General features: G+C 38.6%; 1 protein-coding gene across 31 annotated transcripts in view; it reads left to right on the forward strand.

The window, feature by feature from the left end:
- KMT2E (lysine methyltransferase 2E (inactive)) overlaps positions 1-20644 on the forward strand; it is a 58365-nt gene that overhangs the window by 17206 nt on the left and 20515 nt on the right. For 20 of the 31 annotated variants that reach the window (XM_083574857.1, XM_083574886.1, XM_083574887.1 and 17 more), the window contains 12 exons: positions 1793-1977; positions 2918-3032; positions 4877-5106; positions 5991-6071; positions 7421-7479; positions 9880-10052; positions 10767-10805; positions 12664-12876; positions 16108-16238; positions 18771-18888; positions 19672-19781; positions 20174-20438. In XM_083574857.1, the coding sequence (XP_083430983.1) occupies positions 1907-1977; positions 2918-3032; positions 4877-5106; positions 5991-6071; positions 7421-7479; positions 9880-10052; positions 10767-10805; positions 12664-12876; positions 16108-16238; positions 18771-18888; positions 19672-19781; positions 20174-20438 (1605 nt within the window). In that variant the 5' untranslated portion in view covers positions 1793-1906. Of the gene's footprint in view, positions 1-1792; positions 1978-2917; positions 3033-4876; positions 5107-5305; positions 5415-5990; positions 6072-7420; positions 7480-9879; positions 10053-10766; positions 10806-12663; positions 12877-15453; positions 15566-16107; positions 16239-18770; positions 18889-19671; positions 19782-20173; positions 20439-20644 lie in introns of all 31 variants that reach the window. The other 11 variants (XM_083574875.1, XM_083574877.1, XM_083574878.1 and 8 more) reach the window with 2 other exon arrangements.

Below are 20644 nucleotides of genomic sequence, written 5' to 3' on the forward strand. Positions count from 1 at the left end.
TCAGCATATTTGTTCACCTTTCTCCTAATATACACTTCTTGCCTACAATTTCCCCTATATAAACATACAAAAACACATTTTTTTAATCTAATATGTACATTTTTGCACACATTCTTTGGTTAGAAAACTGCATCACAAAATTAAGAGACGTACAAATTTGGAAGGATAGCTGCATTTTGGTTTGCACGTTGTTTTCAGAGATGTGAATTGGCAGGTTCACATTAAAATCTGAACTGACTTTCTCCATTCCTGCTTGGGATTTAGCTCCACTGAATTCAGTGAGACTATACTTATGTGTAGATATGTATAGAATTGCACTATTTCTTGACAGTATTAAATCAGTGATAACCTTTAATGCAGAGACTGGAAATCTAGGCACTGATAATCATCACCCAGTTTCAGCATGTGGGCTGGGAAAAGATATTTGGTCTGTAGACTGAAGAAACCGGCAATGGCAGAATCAAAAGTAGCACAAGAAACTGCTCTCCACTTCCTCTGCTGCTGTTGGGACAGACGGAGGAGAGAAAGTGACTGCAGAAAACTTGATGTGGACCAGGGTTTCCCAAAATTGGGTTTCCAATTGTTTTTGGACTACATCTCCCATCATTCTGAGTCTAGGGCAGTTGTCTACCATCTCCATCTGGTATGTTGGCTAAGACCCTGCCTGCCTGTTGCCAGAGTGGTACATGCTCTGGTTATCTCCCTCTTGGACTACTGCAATGCGCTCTACGTGGGGCTACCTTTGAAGGGACTCGGAAACTACAGCTAATCCAGAATGCAGCTGCCAGATTGGGAGCATCTGTTGGGACCATTTTACACTGGTCCTAAAGGCTCCCAGTAAGTTTCCGAGCACAGTTCAGAGTGTTGGTGCTGACCTTTAAAGCCCTAAGTAGCTTTTGCACACATGAAGGAGTGTCTTCATTCCCATCATTCAGCCTGGACACTTAAGATCCTGTTCCAAGTGCCTTCTGGTGGTTCCCTCACTTGGAAGTTACAGGGAACCAGGCAGAGGACCTTCTTGGTAGTGGCACCCACCCTGTGGAACGCCCTCCCACCAGATGTCAAAGAAATAAGCAACGATCTGACTTTTAGAAGACATCTGAAGGCAGTCCCTCTATAGGGAAGTTTTTAATGTTTGATGTCTTACTGTGTTTTAATTTGTTGGAAGCCACCCAAATTATCTGGGCAACCCAGTATGATGGGCAGCATATAAATAATAAATTATTGTTAATTATCATCAGGGATGATGGGAATTGTAGTCCAAAACCAGCTGGAGACCCAAATTTGGGAAACTCTGGTATAGGCTCTCAGTTGGTCACCCTTAGTTTCAAAATTGGCATGTAGTCTTCATTTTAAATTATCTTAATGTTCTTTACTTTTGCTACATTTATTTGCTAAAGGAATCTCTAGTCCTGTTTACTGTGAGTAACCATTAAAGCACAATTAAAGCCTTAATGCAGATGTTTGCACATAAACATGCACATTTATAACTGAAGGCTGCATGCATTTGTTAAGGGCATACAGTAGTGATGCAGATACTAACTTAATCAGATTACTTTTAGCAGAAAGGGTTGCAATTAATAAGTAACGTGTAAGAAAGTAGTTGAAATAGATTTTACCCTTTTCTAGGATTGACATCTGAGTAAATGTGCTTAGAGACTGTGCTTATTAGAGACTGTTCAGTCTCCAATAATTTAATGTCCATACTGAAATTCTTAAAAAGGTAAGCTCTTTTAACTCATACATTTGAAATAAAAATTAAAAGTTTCACTTTTTCTCTTTTGGTTAACAGAGTTTGTGGATGCACTTAGATGTTTGCAATGAGCACTGTGGCTGGCATGCCCCAGTGTTTTGGATACCAATGCATAGAACTCCATAGTAATCGAATTTATCAGAAACGAACGTCATGAGCATAGTGGTCCCGTTGGGGGTTGACACAGCAGAAACTTCATATTTGGAAATGGCTGCAGGCTCAGAGTAAGTATTGTGGCACAACAGCAAATTTGCAAAATTGGTTCTATCTTACATTTCATTTTATGCATCTTTGCAGTGTTGCTGAGTTTCAGTTGATTCACTTCTGGGCATAATAAACAGAATCAAAGTTTGTTGAACTCTACCTTATATAGTTTTCCTTCTTAAAAGTCTTGACTTCACTTACATTTCAGTATGTATTGGAGCCCATTTGGTTATGTTATGACAAAATTGCTATTTTTAAAGTTTTGGCAATATATATTTTTTCATATAGTGTTCATTTCTACTTTAGCATCTAGGGTGACTCTTAAATTAACATTTATTAACTATTCTCACAGTGAAACTTCATAACACTCACCCCCCCCCCCCGCCTTTGCTCTGAGCTATTCAGTTTGGGGTGAAATCAGAATACTGATACATAACTTGTGCTTATAATAGAAAATAAAGTAATCAGGAGCACCTTCCTTCAGGGTCTATCTTTATAGTTCCTTAGTACAACCTGTAAAATACATCCTTTCAGGATACAGTACTGGCAACACAGGAAGCCTGTGGTGCTGTGCTTATTCTGCCACTAGATGTCATAATTTATTGGGGTTTCAGATACTGCTAACAGCATACGGGCAGACTCCTACGCTGCATATGTGTTCTCAGAAACAATAAGAATTATTGATACTTGTGTACTCCTGCCTTGTAATCTTTTTTGTGCTTCTTTGTTTTACAACATTGTTGTCAGTGTTGTTCAAATGGATAGTATTCACTTGATAGTGCACACCCATACCACTACAGAAACTTTAAATTAATGTTGTTACTGACAGCTTGCCAGACATTTATTTATTTTTGACAGGAGCATAGGAACAAACATTTCCTTCTTTACCTTTATCATAATACCGAAATATTCAGCAATTTGGAACAAAAGGGAAATCTTAATGTTTGTCTTGCTTTTCAGACCTGAATCTGTAGAAGCTAGCCCTGTGGTAGTTGAGAAGTCAAACAGTTATCCACACCAGCTATATAACAGCAGTTCTCATCATTCACACAGTTATATTGGTTTGCCTTATGCGGTAAGTTTTGTTTTTAAAAGGTATTTCTTCAAGGTTCTTTCCAATAAAGAGAACTTTAAATGTGCCTTGTTTGGTTGATTTTCCGGCTTATTGTGGGAAGTCCTCCACTAAAACAGCCAAAATCGTGACACTTATATGGTAGAGTGGTTCTGATACTAGAAGTCTTGTATTCACTCTTTATTACTGTCTTTTTTTAACAAAATGGGTTGCATCCAGACCTAAACTTTCACGAATGGAATGCCTTAAGATCCCCCCAGAGCTGGTTTTAGGGAGGTATGGGGAAGTTGCAGTAGAATGGAAGAAATGGCAAAAGTTGCATCTGCAGAAGAGCAGTGACAAGATGGTTTGAGCATATAACACCAATCTTGGCCTGATTGTACTGGCTACCAATTAGCTTCAGGCACAGTTCAAAATGCTGGTTTTGACCTACAAAATCTTAAATGGCTGATAACCGCAATACCTCAAGGATCACATCTACCCATGCAAACGGAACCAGACCCTGCAATCATCATTTGAGGCCCTTCTCTGTGTGCCTCTTCTGTGACACTTCTGAAGGGTAGCAGCACGAGAATGGGCCTTTTCTGCCGTGGCTCTCTGCTTGTGAAATGCTCTCCCCATGGGAGATGACCTTGCTCCTTCATTACATATCTTTAGGTACCAGGCAAAAACATTTCGCTTTTCCCAGGTCTTTGTTTAATTAAACAGTCTATGGCCTTTTAAACTGGGGTGGGGTAATTGTTTTTATTTGTTGCTATGGTATGTATTTTTGTGTTTTTAAATTGTAAACCACTCGGTGATCCTTGGATGAAGGGTAATAATAATAATAGGCCTCAATTATGTCAATGTGCACCAGTGTTTGATGTAATATGGCCCTGGGTTCTGCACCGTAGAACATTAACTGACACTGATACACCTGATCCTGTCAGCTCCTCCTTCAGTGTAGGATAATGGGATCAATCTATAAATATTTTCAGAGTGATGAATAGGCTTGCTTTTCTTCCTGTAGATAAATGGCACCTAAATGGGGACGGTTGCTATACATGTATAAAATAGAAATATGCCTTTAGTTAAAGAGGGTAAGTCATGCACTTCATGAAAATGCACTCCATTTTGAAGAATTCTGGCATTTCTTCTAGCCAGGTGAAATCTGTATGGGTGCTGAGAAACAAGGTGTGCTTTGTGTCAGTGCCCTTTTGAAATTCAGCTCAGATACATTTCTCTGCTTTATTATGTCATGATTGGGGAATGTGAGTGTGCACGTAGAGCATTGACTAGTACCATGCTTAGTGATGCCTGACAGTTTTCCTAGATAAAGTTATTAGTGATAAAAAGATGTTTGCCGTTCAGATGAAATGTGAATATCAACAACCTGGCGTGCAGTGGAAATTTGAGGAAAGCAACGCTTTCTTCACTGTTTAAAGAATAGTAGAAGATTAATTAAATGAAAATACTTTTTAGTGTATACATTAAATCATCCTCTTCTGATCTCTTCCAAGTTAGCCACACCCAGCTGAAGGTGTATGCCAAAATCATGTGAATGGAAATTAACTGCTTCTGGTAACAAAACCAGTTGTAGCAGATCTCTCCAGTACACAAGTAATTACATTAGTTTTCAGATACTGATTTTATGCTTAGTGCCTTTCAAAACCAGGATAGTTTGTCATCTGTTTTTTTAACATCCCCGTTAAGGTAGCTTGAGCTTCAAAAGTTTGAAAAAAAGTTTATATGAAAGTTATAAAAGAATGGAAGAGAGTGATATGTACATTGATTCTTTTAGAGTAAGCATTCGCATGAAAAGAAGTAATATATATAAAACCATCTACCTTCTAAATATCATTTCCCAGGACCATAACTATGGTGCTCGCCCTCCTCCAACACCTCCAGCGTCTCCTCCTCCATCAGTTCTTATAAGCAAGAATGAAGTAGGCATATATACTGCTCCAAATTTTGATGAGACCTCCAGTGCAACTACTATCAGTACTTCTGAGGATGGAAGCTATGGAACTGATATAACCAGGTGCATTTGTGGATTTACACATGATGATGGATATATGATCTGTTGTGACAAATGCAGGTAAAGTAGTGCCATATACGCAAACATTTCTTAAATATTTTTCTTCTGTGCTACTGAAATCAGCCCTTCTTGTCCCTAAGTGCTTAGAGCCATTTCCTTCCTCAAGCCCTTCCTAGGCATTGTAGGGCATTATGCAAATATGGGAGAAAGAGAAACCGTCACCATTTTGTTATTGTGATAGCTGCCATTTTGCCTTCAGGATGGAGAGGGGAGGTGACAGACCAGCCAAGCCAGCAAAGACTTTCTGCAAGCGGGGGTCATACTAAGAAGGGTCACGGCTCACAAGTCATTGTTAACCCTGCAGAAGGGTAAGAGGGAGGACTTGGGTAGGAGGAGCTTGACCAACTGTTGGACGGGTTTTCTGGGCCAAGATTAATGCCATTGGTATTTCTGAGGAGGCGACACATGACTAAAAGGGGTGCATGGAAATATACCAAGATGTGACATCAGTTTAATTGGAAACCCTGGGGAAAACGCAGTGTGTATTTTGGCTGCATTGTCCCTTGGAACTGCATTTGTTTAAGATTGCTAGACTGCTTTATGAACTGCTCTTATGAAGGAGAATTCAAAAAAAACATTTTGGAGTTTGGTTAGGGAAATTCTGTCATCCAAAGAGGTGCGTATGCACAACTGAACTTGTTCACAACAGTGAAGTGACTTGTCTTTTTGAATGTTCATATTTTATATTTTTTAATATTTTTTGAGGTGGAGTAATAGGGTATGTTGATAAAGCAGTGTATTAAATGAGTGATCAGATAGTAGAATGGAGCTTTTGGGGAAAAGAACTTGTAGCAGTATATCCAGCGTAAGAGAAATGATGGAAGCTGTGTGAACTTCAAATATCTTGCAAAAGTAACACTATTCTATTTTCTAAATCATTTAAGTGTTTGGCAGCACATCGATTGCATGGGGATCGACAGGCAGCATATTCCTGACATATACTTGTGTGAACGTTGTCAACCTAGGTAAGTCGCCTGTGGTCAATTAAAAAAAAAAACCCTGTTGTTTGCATGAGGTTTGAAATTCATAGCTTGAATGTTGAAGTGACTGTTGCATGTCATCTTCATGTTGTTTAAGTAGATGTTTAAAATTCCTAAACTGTATTGCTAAATTAATCATTAATAGAAATAGGATAATAGAAATAATAGACTTGGGCTACAACCTGGAAATAATAATTCATTGAATTAGCTGATAATGGTGGCTTTACTGCCATAGGTTATAAAAGTGCCTTTGCCTAGCAGAAAAAATAGTTACTGCTTTTTCAATGAATGAAGGCTATTTTGCCATATTTCATAGATACTTATATCACTACATGAAACTATTATTGAAGATCACAGTAGATTTAATAAAATGAGAAAATCAGTTGTCCAAATGCAGGTGTGAAATAAGGTTTTTGCATGTAGGTCAACTGCTGAATGGGCAAAAATCTGGGCCTGATGTTGGGGGAAAAGCTGCAATCTTGTACCCTCTTACTTGGAAGTAAGACCCATTGACATGAATAAGTAAAACCTGAGCAGTCATCAATAGGATTACACTGTTATAGTTCCACACAGGAGGTGATCGTATTTCAGCAATGCATACCCAAATGCACAACATACAAGTAGCTTTCTGCTACTACTGTTCTCTGAATTGGAACCATTGGCAATCAACTGCCATTGCTCAGTATCTCATCTGAGGCATAGTTTTGATAACCGACTCCTTTCTCTGTCTTGGGATAGCAAAAAGACATGCAATCCATGTGAGAAAGGGATTTGCTTGTTGCTGGCACTTGGAAGGGTGTGTTGAAAACAGCTCCAATAACAATAATTGGGGGTTGAATGAAGCAGCCATTCTGCTGCACAGTTTTTGTTGAATGGCTGAAAGCACCCTCTTGTTCACTCTCACCACTTATTTAATTCTCCCCTTTTCACAATAAAGTATTATTTATTTTACTTATATCATTTCTTCCCTGAATTTATGAGCCAGGAGAATCCCTTAGCTAAATGGTTCAGCAGTTTCTCCTCTTAACTATGAAACTGGAATACTGGAAGGGACTGCAATGTTTTGGTTCTGCTTTGTTTTGGTACAACTGTTTCATTCTGGGCTTTATACTAAATTGTAAAATTCCTAGAGCAGGGAACTCCTTGCTAGGGAGTTTAAATAGTTATTGTGAATATTGAAAATGAATTTTCATACAACAATGAGTGGAAACAATCATTTTATATCTCTGATTATTCCATTTAATGTGTAGGAGCTATCTGTCAGAAAGTTTAGATGCTTCAGCAACAGAGTAACGTGTATTCAGTTTTTTTTCTTTTTTTCTTTTTGTCAACAGGAACTTAGATAAAGAGAGGGCAATGTTGCTGCAGCGTAGAAAAAGGGAAAATATGTCAGGTAAGTAACAAAGTTCTTAAACTGAGATACAATTAGTGAGTGATTCTCCCAAAAGCTACTGACACAATGCTTTTGATTTACAGCCTTATACCATTCAAGTTACTGCCAGTGGTTATTTTTCTTTTTAATTCTGTAGGAGAGCTAGGGTGGTGTAGTTGTTAGAGTGTCATACTTGGATCTGGGAGATCAGGGTTCAAATCCCCACTTGGCCGTGAACCTTACTGGGTGATCTTGGGCCCGTCTGAGCCTCTCAGCCTAACCTACCTCATAGGGTTCCAGTCCAAATCTTTATTATGGCCATAGACCAGCATAAGGTGATAGCACCTCCATACATAAATAAAGCATGCTAGATAGGCAATAGGGCAAATGCAGAAGTAGAGGGTACACGTACTCATACTCTGTTACAGTAGGTGAGCATAAGATAAAAACACCTAAAAACATGTAAACCAGACCTTCCGTTTTAGACCTGCTGTGTGACACATACCATCCTCTGATGTATGTCAATCATAGCAGCACAGTATCTGGCAACTGAATAGGTTATATCAGGATTTATATCTTGGAGCAGATATAAGGTTGTTGTGGGGATTAAATGAGGAGGAGGAGAACCAAGTATGTCACCTTGGGCTCCGTGGAGGAAATATAAATAAATAATCAGAAAGGATAATGGGTGCACATGGCATGCCAGGCAAAATTAGTTTCTCTTGACATTAAGAATCCTTTAACTAAAAAAATGCATATGCAAATTTTTGGAATTATCCAGACTAACATTTGTGTTATTGCTACACTTCAAAAATGTTTTTTCTCCTGCACCAAAAGCTCATGTTTTTTCAGGGTTCCAGTTTGCACACATTTTTTATGGTTTAACATGCCCCAATACTAAGTGCCTCCTCTACTCATGCTGCTGCCACACCAAGGTGAAAACAAGCCAGAGTTTGGTTCTTATGACATGTGAACCTGAGCTTATTATTTCTTTCTCTCTAAGGAGGCCACAAATGGTAAGCCAAGAAATTGCCCCCTACTCATTGTTTGTTTGGAGAGAAACGGTGAGCTTAGGTTCATATGTCACAACAAGGAAGACATGTTTTTTTAAAAAAAATTAAAATAAAGATTTACCCATACCTCTCATTCCTATTTCTATAAAAGAATGAAGGAAAGGGTATAGTTGATCTGATTATGAGACAAACTACTCTCTATTTTGCAGTCAACAAAAAAACTGATATCTTACCAAAAAGTGAGCCAAAACCTTCTTTTGGGTGTCTATGGTTTTTATCTTTTGTATTCTTGAATTCTTGCTGATTTTTTCTATTAATTGTTGATAAAATCTGGGCTCTTAGTTATGCGCTTCCACAGACTATTAACCATATTTTGATTACTTTGATTCCCAGAGGTTCAAAGTGGACATAAAGAAGTTGAGATCACATGGTTACAGTTGTTTGGATGGTGGAGGGAAACAATTAATCAGTGTTAGATTTTTGAGAATTCACTTGGTGAGATAAGCCACATGTTAGGCGATCTAGCCTGAAATCTGAGAACAAATAAAACCTATATTTATGTTTGAGACGCAAGCAGCCATTTACGCACATGAAAGGGGACAGTGCTAGCATGCCTTTCGGTTTGGCTTTTACTGCCACCATTCCCACAGTCTGTGAAGCAACCAGTGTTTAGAAGAGGTTAGTGACTTGCTTGGTTGCAAAGGCTTTAGTACCAAATGCTGCAGCTGTGGATGTCATTTCATTGCCTATTCTAGATGGCTCTTTTGGACTGTGAATAAAACAGTGCTTCAGGTGGATACCAAGCCAGAAAAAATACCACCCACTTCAGAAAAAGCTTATTGGCTAACTTAACAGTTTTCACATAATATTAGCATATTTCCAGGAATGGTTTTAGTCTTATTAATCCTTATTTATTATTACTGAAATGCTTCTCAAGGTCAATTTGTGTCATCATTTTTGTATTCAATTTTTTTCTTTCATAAATTTATACTGACAAATTGATGCACACTGAGTATAAAACCCTTCTTGCAACCTAATATGTATTTTATTATGTTGTACATTGTGGATTAAGCAAATATAAATAAATGAATTTCTTATCCAAGCTTTGATTTGATTTAATGCCTTTGGGAATCTTGTAATACTTTTGGAAAAACATAAGCTCCCCTAAGTTAATTAGATTACTTGAGTAATCTAATGCAAAACTGGTGTGGTATTCCTGTCCCCCAAAACCTGAACATGTAAATATAATTTTTACTGTCATTTAGTTACCAGTTTTATTACCATTTCCATAATATTATTTCCATAAATTGGTAATGTATGTAAATACTTTTGGTAATTCAGGGACATGCATTCAGTATTGGAAACGGTTTATAAGATGTATTTCCTGGCTTCCTTTTTCTTTTTAAAGATGGGGATACCAGCGCAACAGAAAGTGGCGATGAAGTTCCTGTAGAACTATATACTGCTTTTCAACATACACCAACTACAATTACTCTGACTGCTACACGAGTTACCAAGGTCACAGATAAGAAACGGAAAAAAAGTGGGGAGAAAGAACAAAACATTGCAAAATGTAAAAAAGTAAGTTAATTCAGTTTTCAATTTCTCGTTATGTTTTTGGAGGTTCATTGTGTTTGAAAATTTTTCTTTCTATTTGAAATAAATCTGGATCACTGCTCTTGAAGGAGCACAATCATTCTCCAATGGGGTTTGGAGAATTCAGAGGCATCTCAGTAACTGAGAATGGGCTATTGCAGAGTAGGACTGAAGGATGATGACGATAAATTCATTATTTATACCCCGCCTGTCTGGCTGGGTTTTCCCGGCTACTCTGGGCAGCTTCCAACAAAATATTAAAAATACAATAAAACATCAAACATTAAAAACTTCCCCAAACAGGGCTTCCTTCAGGAGGAAGCAGGAACAGAAGACTATTGAGATAAGAAAGTATAGAGAGGCAACACCCATGGCAAAACGAACAGCAAAAAGAAGGTGGTATTCAAGACCCAGGAAAGAAAGATGGAAGAGAAACTGGGGCTGGCTTCTAAATTACACCACACACATTTCCATAATTTGGTGGGCATCTCCTTCCCTCCCCCCAGTCTATAATAAAGATGAAGTAGTCATATAGAACACAGCATTAAAGTTTTGTGCTACTGGTTAAAAAGCATATAGGTGAAGGAAAACTTCTGGATTTGTTTTCACAAACAACATTTTCTATTCTGCAAGATAAAAGATTTTTGTGAAATGAATTTTAAATGCTCATACAAACTGACATTTTAAATTATATTACAGGCTTTTCGCGAAGGTTCTAGGAAGTCTTCAAGAGTAAAGGTAAAACTTTTGTGCTAAATTCTTGCTGCTGTTTGGTTTCAAACAATGAACCATAAATTTGTCATCCATTTTGTCCATTATTATAGGGGATTCAGAAGAGTCAGGGGGCTGGTTCACAATTCCTGCCTTTCAAAAAGTAATGCTCAAAGTGGTGATTCATGAAAGCACTAAAACCATAATAAAAACTGTATAAAAGCAAGCGGCAAATAAAATAACAACAAATATCCCAAAGATCTACAACACAGTTACAGCAGCAGAATATCCAGAAGAATGCTAAAAAGCACACTAATGAGCTTCAGGCAGCTTTGTACAGTATAGACAAAATGCTTTCTTTAAAAAGGAAGGTTTTCATCTTGCAGCAAAGCCCAGTAGAAAGTGGGGCTTCCAAAGCAATGAAATTTGAGTACTGAAGTGCTCAGAACCTATTTCAGGGGGCCCTGTATGATTCTTGGGGTCTTTGACCTGTGGGATACCTGGTTTGTCCTCCAGAAGACTCCATGTCTTGTCTAGGCATGACAGTATCCTCATCCTAAACAGTAAATGACTTTAAAGGTTATTCCCACACATTCAGTTGGGCCCAGAAACAAATTCGAGGCTATTAACAAAGTAGTTGCGTGCCTCTGATACCTAGCACCAGTCAACAATTTGGCCACCACATTCTAGATCAGCTGCAGTTTCTGGATGCTCTTGGACATCATTATTACAGCAGAGCAAATGTGATGCAAGGAAGGCATGTTTCACCATGGCCATACTTGGTTTTCTAGAATGGACACTGCTGATGCACCAGCATAAACTGAGCAGAAGCATTCCTGGTTGTCACTGTCACTTGGACGTCCATGCTCAAAGTGGGACCCAGGAGCACTCCCAGATTGTGAATTTGACTTTTCGAGGAGTGATCCCCCATGCAGTAAGCATTAAACTCCTATTCCTAGATTGACATTCTTAACTGATCTGGAGCACCTCTGTCTTGCCTGGATTAAATGTCAGTCTGTTTGCCATCATCCAGTCCTTTACTGACTTTGATTGCAATTCATGTCCACAACCTAGGACTCGGTGAAAAGGAGAATTAAAGTTAAGCGCTAGCCAAATACTAATGGCATTGCACTCTTATCTCCTAACAACCTCTCCCAGCAGTTTTCTGTTGATGTTAAACTTCCTTGAGTGACACTAGAATACCGAGAGAAGTCAGTATCCAAGGAATCCAAAAGGAATCTATCCCCTGGGACCCACCATAAAATAGTTCAACACAATCCCATGCTGGCCAGTGCATCCAGAAGGCAACAGAATGCTCACCATGGTGCAGGTGGCAAGTGAAACTAAGGCAGTCAGCTTTGTTTTCAGTTTAGTAATGGGTGTGTAGTGTCAAATTAGCCATTAAGCATTATAAGCTGACTTGCTGTTCCTTAACTGAGTAGCATGGGGATTTAAATAGCTAATTTCTTCATACAAATGCCTACTGAACTCAGCATTCAGGAGTTATGTGTCTGTTCTATCCATCTTAGTTGTACCCTACACTTCTCATCCAAGGCCCCACTCCCCAAGAGGTTCAGACAGTGGCAGCAAGAGAAAGGGCCTTTTCTGTGGTGGCTCTCCAACTGTGGAATGCTCTCCCCAGAGAGGCTTACTTGGTTCCATCATTACATGTCTTTAAGTGCCAGACAAAAACAATCCTCTTCATCCACCCCTTTAGCAATTAAACAATCAATGGCCTGTTAAAGCTGTTGGTGGGGGACTGTTACTATGCTTTTTTTTTCACATTTGATCAATTTACAAATTGATTAGCTAATTATTTGGCTGCAGAGTTTTAGTTTCATACCAGACATCTTGTCTAATTTTATATATCTTAACTGCGGTTTAGGGCTCAGCTCCAGAGATTGATCCTTCTGAGAGTTCCAACTTTGGATGGGAAACTAAAATCAAGGCATGGATGGATCGTTATGAAGAAGCAAACAACAACCAGTACAGCGAAGGTGTTCAAAGAGAGGCACAAAGAATAGCTTTGAGATTAGGAAACGGAGATGACAAAAAAGAAGTGATCACCAGCAACTCAGTCTTCAAACCTCCAGTAGAGGTAAGTGAAAATACATTCAACGCAACACCAGTCTTTTATAATAACAACATAGCACTCAGGTTTTCCATTTCTCTAAGCAGAAACATAGTTCAATATGTTGATACCACATCTCCTGTATTTTTAGTACAGGAGAACCTCCTTGTTTATTGATTTTACATTCTGAATTACTCAACAGTTAATGACGACCAGGTTACCGGTTATGACCATCAATTTTCAACATTTTGAATTTAATTGTCAGATCACTACTGCAGATGTATATTTTCAGCTTTCCTATTAAAATTTATTTTTTAAACAATGTTAGCAATTTGTGATAATCTAAATTACTCAAGTCTACCCGCAGAACAGCTGCAATGCCAGCTAAAACCCATGCCTTCCATTGCCAGCTTCCCCACAAAAGCTTCTCCAGAGGGTAAGGGGACCTTGCTGAATAGGCTGGACTGTGGTTAGTAGAAAGGGGGATACCCAAAAAGCACTAAGATACACATTTACAGTTCAGGATGCTGATCAATATGTAGCTATACAATACTAAGATGGTTCTGGAATGAGCTGCTTTGTGCCGGGAGGATGTCCAGACAGTATTTGATTCAGTGCCAGCTTTTAGGGCTGCTGTTAGATAGAAGGACATGGCTTCCCTTAACATTATTAACAATTTAAATGTAAATAGGAGAAAATACACTCTTTTGGTTGCTGTTACCTAGTGGGTACAGGGACACGGGTGGCACTGTGGGTTAAACCACAGAGCCTAGGACTTGCTGATCAGAAGGTCGGCGGTTCGAATCCCCGCAACGGGGTGAGCTCTCGTTGCTCGGTCCCAGCTCCTGCCAACCTAGCAGTTCAAAAGCACGTCAAAGTGCAAGTAGATAAATAGGTACCGCTCCGGCGGGAAGGTAAACAGCGTTTCCGTGCGCTGCTCTGGTTCGCCAGAAGCGGCTTAGTCATGCTTGCCACATGACCCGGAAGCTGGCTCCCTCGGCCAGTAAAGCAAGATGAGCACCGCAACCCCAGAGTCGGCCACGACTGGACCTAATGGTCAGGGGTCCCTTTACCTTTTTACCTAGTGGGTAGCTTTGCTATGCATTTTTGTATTTTTATGTCTTGGGAAGCAGTTTAATGATTGCAGTTGCCTCAACTTCAAATTTTTACTCTCCTCTCCTCCACTGTTAACTCCAGTGGAACTTTACACCTGTATTCTGATGCAGTACAGTTACTGTCACTTCAACCAAAATTTTAAGTAAGTAATGAAGGCAAAAGCATATTTCTTCCAAAATGTGTTTTTATGTATCCAATTTGCCAGTTACAGAATGGAACAAATTATGTTTATGAAAAGAGAAAAACTGCCACGAGTTAACTTTTGATGAAAAAATCCTGTTACTATTATGGAAAGGTAGTTAAGGTTATTTAGTCAAATATGCCAACTAATAAGTAGGGTTATATTCCTTGGTGTCCTGGGCAGTCCACTTCTTTATTCAGAAAAACGGGTTTAATGATGTGTACAGGAAAATAACAAAACAGTGTCCATAGATCTGACTCAATTTGAACAGCTTCCATTTCCTCTTTGATACAATGTTTACTCTTGGTAACACAATTAGCCAAATCATCTTGTGTGGTCTTGGAAGATCCAGTTTGACTCTTAGTAAAAATAAAATGTAGAAACTGTTTACCCTATTCTTAATTTTTTGTACACATCTTTTAAAACAAAAGGGAACACAGTCTCTGTCTTTTAAACATCTAGGTATTATAGAAAAATGTTCAAGTACAAATACTAATTTCTTAAAGTAAAATACCCCTTTGATATATCATTACAACTTCCATTCAGAGAGAATATTAATACTTTAAAATGATACAAATTGGTGTTTTACTGCCTTTACTGAACTTTTAGCCCAAGGAAGCAATTTCTAAATCCTCTGTTGTTCTGATTATCAGTACACATCTGGCCATTAAATCCTTATAAAGAAAAGTGCATCATCTAATTTAACTACAGTATTAACAAGGACAATTATTTCCAGTATAAACAAAAAGTGAAATGTAAACTACTGTAATCTGTTAGGTACTGTAAATATCCCAACATTTCCATTTTTCCAGCACCCCATTCTTTACACATACTGGCAAATAAGGAGGCACTTTGTATACTTTGTACTCCGTATGCTATACCAGTACGCTGAAAAAGTGCATTGTTTGATCAATGGCAAACATGGAGATAGTCACATCACCTAATAATGTATAATTGTTCCATTCATTGTGTGCTTGTGGTTTATCAATGGCAGCCGCTTAAGAACTGACTGGAAAATTCCTGTCCCTAGCAGAGGCTGTTGCCTTTTGTACCACCTAGATGTTAGGTTAATCCACCTTGAAAATGTCATGTGGTATTTCCCCCAAACCCTGAGCAAATAATTTGTCAATAAGTTGCAAAAGAGAGGAGACTACAAAATGGCACCATCAGCCTCCTGTCATGCAGTCTATGGAAGGAATCTGCAAGCTGTTTGATAAATTAATGTTGTTAGAGAGAGACTAAGCATAAAGGAAAAGTTACATTCTCAGATCTTGTAATAAGAAGCATCTTTGCTTCTTTCCCTCTAGCATCAGCATGGCGCACGTGACGCACTCCTTGGAGGAATGTCCCTGCTTGCAGAGACCTTCGCCTAGATATAGGCCAATTCTCTTTTGCTCAGAAGTGACACAATTACAAGAGGTGTGAGTTCCTTAGTTGTTGTGTCAAGAGTACAGTAAGATTTTGCTTAGAAAGGCGTATTCCCACCTGCGGCTATTGAAATGCACCAGAAGTTTCCTTTTCCTAGAAATCAGCATGTTGACATTTTCATCAAAATGCCTCTTACTTGGCATCTGTCCTTCTGCTCTTGCCAGCAGATTAGAGAAAAGACTGCATATTTCGTGTGTTGTCATTACTTGCGCACACCAGTTTCTAGCCTTTTTAACCAGAGGGTTTGAAACATCTTATGAGGAAAGGGTTCCCTAATATACTTTGAAAGACTTGTATTGGTTCTCATTTTTTAGATACTGTGGTGTCGTTGTTTTCCCCAAAATGTAAAATGTCTACATAAATATAATACTGAATTTTATGATAGGAATAAAGTCAATTAGATTTTAAAAAGAAAGAATATCATTGAAATTACCAAGTTGCTCCTTAAAGTTGTATGTTATAATCTGGTTTCTTAATAGCACTAATGCAATCAGCTTAATTAGATTTCTTACATTTTTCTTTTCTTCTTCTAGAGCTATATTCAAAAAAATAAGAAAATCCTAAAAGCTGCCAAAGACTTGCCTCCAGATGCACTTATTATTGAATATCGAGGAAAGTTCATGCTGAGAGAACAATTTGAAGCTAATGGATATTTCTTTAAGAGGTACTTTTCTTTAAAATCTAGCTTTAATTACCTATGATCCTACAGTTATTCTTTTGTTTTTCTCTCAGCTTCTGGCAAATCTTGCATTTTTATTGCCCTGAGAATGCAACTGCGCCTTCTGGTCTTTCATTACTTCACATCTCAATCCACTTACCTTTGAATATTCAGCAGCTAAGATTGTTGACTTGGGCTGCTATCCTGTACATACTGCCTTGGCAGTAGGCTCCATTGAACTCAGTGGGGCTTACTTCTGAGTTGGCTGACATAGGATTGCAGAGTTAGTCCATCCCTTTGACAGTGTTGCCCCAGTGTTGTGAGAGGCTCTTCACAGCACAGTTTTGCCTCACCCAGTCTTTTCCGTGTTTCTCGCTTCAGCTCTTTGTCATTAGACTTCAGCTGGCTGCCATCTTCTGAGCCCTCCTCTTTCAGTTTACCTCATTCATTCTTCTTCTTTTTGCCTGGTACCCTTATATAATCCCCTTGTCTTTTGCCATATATCTCTCCCCTTTCAAGATGATAATGACTGTTCAGAAGAAACTGAGTAATTGCCTAGTTAATGTTGCGTTTTAACACTGAACAAGATAGGAAGGAAAGGTTACTTCAGAGAATAAGAATTGGCATCAGGGACCCTCACTGCCCCCTAGTGTGCCATATTGCATGAGCTGGCAGTGATCCTCACGGGGATTAACACAGTTCCCTTGTGGGTCTCATACACTTAGAAAAGCCCTTGAAGGGGAAGCACATATGTCTTTGTATTTGCCTACAGTCTTGACATGTTACATTGCTTTTTGTCTATTTAAACAGGTACATCTTCCTGTATCTAGCATTCAAGCACGTAGGAATACACAAAGCTTTCTTCCCTTGTCCAATGGGACGTGGCTTCATGCTTCCTCCTTTACAATGCCACACAGATGTAGGATGCTCTATAATAGTGATTTTCTTCCTCTGCCTAAGATTTACCTGGGGTTGAAGCAGTCTGTATAAAACTATGTCCTAGTGGAAATGTAATGTTTGAAAGCTTAACGGCTAAAAGTGGGGACGGAAAAGCTAAACAGAGCTCCAAAACTGCCTCCTTTAAAATCTCTGACTCTATCTACTTTGGCTTTTCCTCTAAAGCGTTTCTGTCTTTACCATATTGGCCTTCCTCATCAAGTTGATAGTCTGCTACAAATAAAGATGTGGGACGTGGATGGTGCTGTGGTCTAAACCACCGAGCCTCTTGGTCTTGCCAGTCAGAAGGTTCGCGGTTTGAATCCCTGCAATGGAGTGAGCTCTCATTGCTCTGTCCCAGCTCCTGCCAACCTAGTAGTTCGAAAGCATGCCAGTGCAAGTAGATAAATAGGTACTGCTGTGGCAGGAAAGTAAACAACATTTCCATGTGCTCTGGCTTCCATCACTGCGTTCTGATGCACCAGAAGCAGTTTAGTCATGCTGGCCACATGACCCAGAAAGCTGTTTGTGGACAAACACTGGCTCCCTCGGCCTGAAAGCAAGATGAGCACTGCACCCCATAGTCAACTTTGACTGGACTTAATCGTCCGGGGTCCTTTATCTTACCTTTACCTTTTACAAATAAAGAGCACAAGCCAGCAATCTACCTAGCATCATAAGTACCTGCAGGAAAAGGAAACCATTCAGTAAAAACAATTCCAGATGAGGTATTCAAATATTCACAGGAAATCTGAAAAGAAAAAGAAAGATCCCACCAAGGGTTAACAGCCAGTCTGACCTAAGAGGAAAAAAGAATAATTCTAAATATGGCAATTTGAGTTATTGTGAAAGCAAGCTTGTGCCATTAATATTCTCTAATAGACCTTGCCAAGGAAATGAATTGTCCCCATCAAATACCCTCTCTCTACTTCTGGGTGTCTGATTATATCTTGGATGATGACCAGGAAATTTCTGAAAGTTTGGGATTCTTATTGCACTCAGTACAGCATGGCTAAATAGGGTCACTATTTTAAGAACATTTAATTAAAAGATCAAGCCAGCTTTAAGATCAAGGCAACATCATGCCAATTTTAATTATGGGAAATCCTTGTAGTTGCATAGTGAATCTAAAAAGCAATTTGTGTACCTGATGCAATAATATTTGTTTCTACCAGCTGGAAATGAAGCTTGTTTACTCAGAAGGAAGTCCTTCTTTGTTCAGTAGGATTGCATAGGATTACAGTCAAAGAGGGAGAAAGGATCTTGAAACGCAGGAGAAATTCAACATTGTGCTATTGCAAACATTCAATCAGCGGAAGCATTTCTGCTTTCCCAGTGGAAAAGTCTCTCTTTCCCTCCTCATATACGCTGTTCTGGGGCTTCCCACAAACCCCAGCCCAATTTTAGGGGTGCAGCTGGGTGACAAGAGTGGGAGAAGTCCTTTTATGGGAATTCACTATTGTTGATAGTTAGCTCAATCCAGCTCATAGAAACGTATTTCCCTATTTTTTCAGAATTTTCCAAATGTTTGAAAAACTAATTTTATATGTGTTTAAAGCAACAGTGGTGATATGTCTTCGCTGGTGTTTTTAACTCCTTTAGGCCATACCCATTTGTTCTGTTCTATTCTAAATTCCACGGGCTAGAAATGTGTGTGGATGCAAGAACCTTTGGGAATGAAGCTCGATTTATCAGACGTTCTTGTACACCCAATGCTGAGGTAGGCTTGCAAGTTTTAAAATATGTCGTAGTAAATCTTTTGCTGAGGGTGGCAGAATACAATTTGACTGTGTATACATATTTTCTGGCAATGAAATAGCGGCTCAGTAAATTAAAAAAATTCAGTGAATATATTCAACATAAAGTTCCAGAACATTAGTGTTGCTAGTTTAAAATGAAGGCAAGGACAGTTGCTGTCATTTCACAGTATGCCTTTGTAATCGTAAAGTGTTATAAATATTTCCAAAGGTGCTATTTTCAGGATTCTCCAATTAAGTCTAAAAGAGGAATACATATTACTTAGTTGAAATCCTCATATATTATGCCTCCACTTAATTGTATTGGTAAGGATGTGGAAACAGAAGGTCTGTTTTTAATTTTTTAACTTAAAGGACCTGACCTGGACAGATTTTGCATATGTGGGACAAAATATGCTCTTTTGATCTATGCACTAGGATATAGAAGACAACCACTTTAAAGTGATACATGATTTTTGCAACATCCCACTGTATCCAGAAAACTGTTTTCCTATATTCATGTGCAAAGTCTAAAGAAATTTATTGGAATACTGTAAATTTGTCTGTAAGCAGTGGAATGGGCTATATATATCTTTATAACTTACATAAGTTGATAGTAATGATTACTATTTCAGTTGAGTGTTTCTGAACAGAGGCCTTTACCAAAGAAACAGTAACTGATTAAAGTACTTCGGTGGAACAAGTCTACAATTTTTGTTTCCAAATATATTAAAAACTGTTTAAATATGTTATTTTTCTGTGTTTAGGTTAGACATGCCATTGAAGATGGAACCATTCATCTTTATATCTACTCCATCCAAAACATTCCAAAGGGAACAGAAATAACTATTGCATTCGATTTTGATTATGGAAATTGGTAAGTCACGTTGGGCACCAAATATTAGGGCTGAGTTGTCAGATATGAAATTGCTTTGTTATTGTTAATCAAGTGGTCTCCATTCATTTACATTTTTAAAAGATTACAATAATGGGATGCCATTAAAATGCAGTGGTCTTAAACCCCACAGTTTAACAGAGAATCTGACGTTGCTGTGATTCATATCACATTAGAATTGCAGGATCAGACACGTACATGTAACTAGCACATGTACTAGTTATGAATGGTGCTGGTAAGATTATCTTTCCACCGAACATTGCGGAGTTTAATTCAGAGTAAGCCTACAGAGGATCGGACTGCATAGAAAGCAGTACTGTGCAAATGCTTTTTACAAAGTTTTTCCATATTTCATTTTTATTTTTTATTTTTAGCAAATACAAAGTGGACTGTGCTTGTCTGAAAGAAAATCCTGAATGCCCAGTACTTAAGCGAGGCTCTGAACCTACAGAAAACATAAATACTGGATATGATACTAGAAGAAAAAAGGGCAGAAAAGAGAGAGATGCTTCAAAAGAGAAGGAGACTCAAAACCAGAACATCACCTTGGATTGTGAAGGAGCAGCCACCAAAACAAAGTTTCCAGACAACAGACAGAGAAAGCTTTCTCCCCTTAGGCTATCAATCTCAAATAATCAGGTATTCCAGCATATTTAAAATTAAACACATGACTCTGAAACTTCCCATTTCCTTCAGGGTGGTGGTTGGGGCAACTCCCAAGAGCACAGATTTTGTGGGCCAAGTTGCCGTATGCAAATATAAAACGCCCAAACCTTCAAGGAACTGCTGGCTTGGGGCGTGGGGTTATTTTAACTGGATGGCTTTGTAGAAGGTACCTCATCTTG

This window comes from Podarcis filfolensis, assembly GCF_964270895.1.
Source record: "Podarcis filfolensis genome assembly, chromosome: 10".
In the NCBI taxonomy this organism is placed as follows: domain Eukaryota; kingdom Metazoa; phylum Chordata; class Lepidosauria; order Squamata; family Lacertidae; genus Podarcis; species Podarcis filfolensis.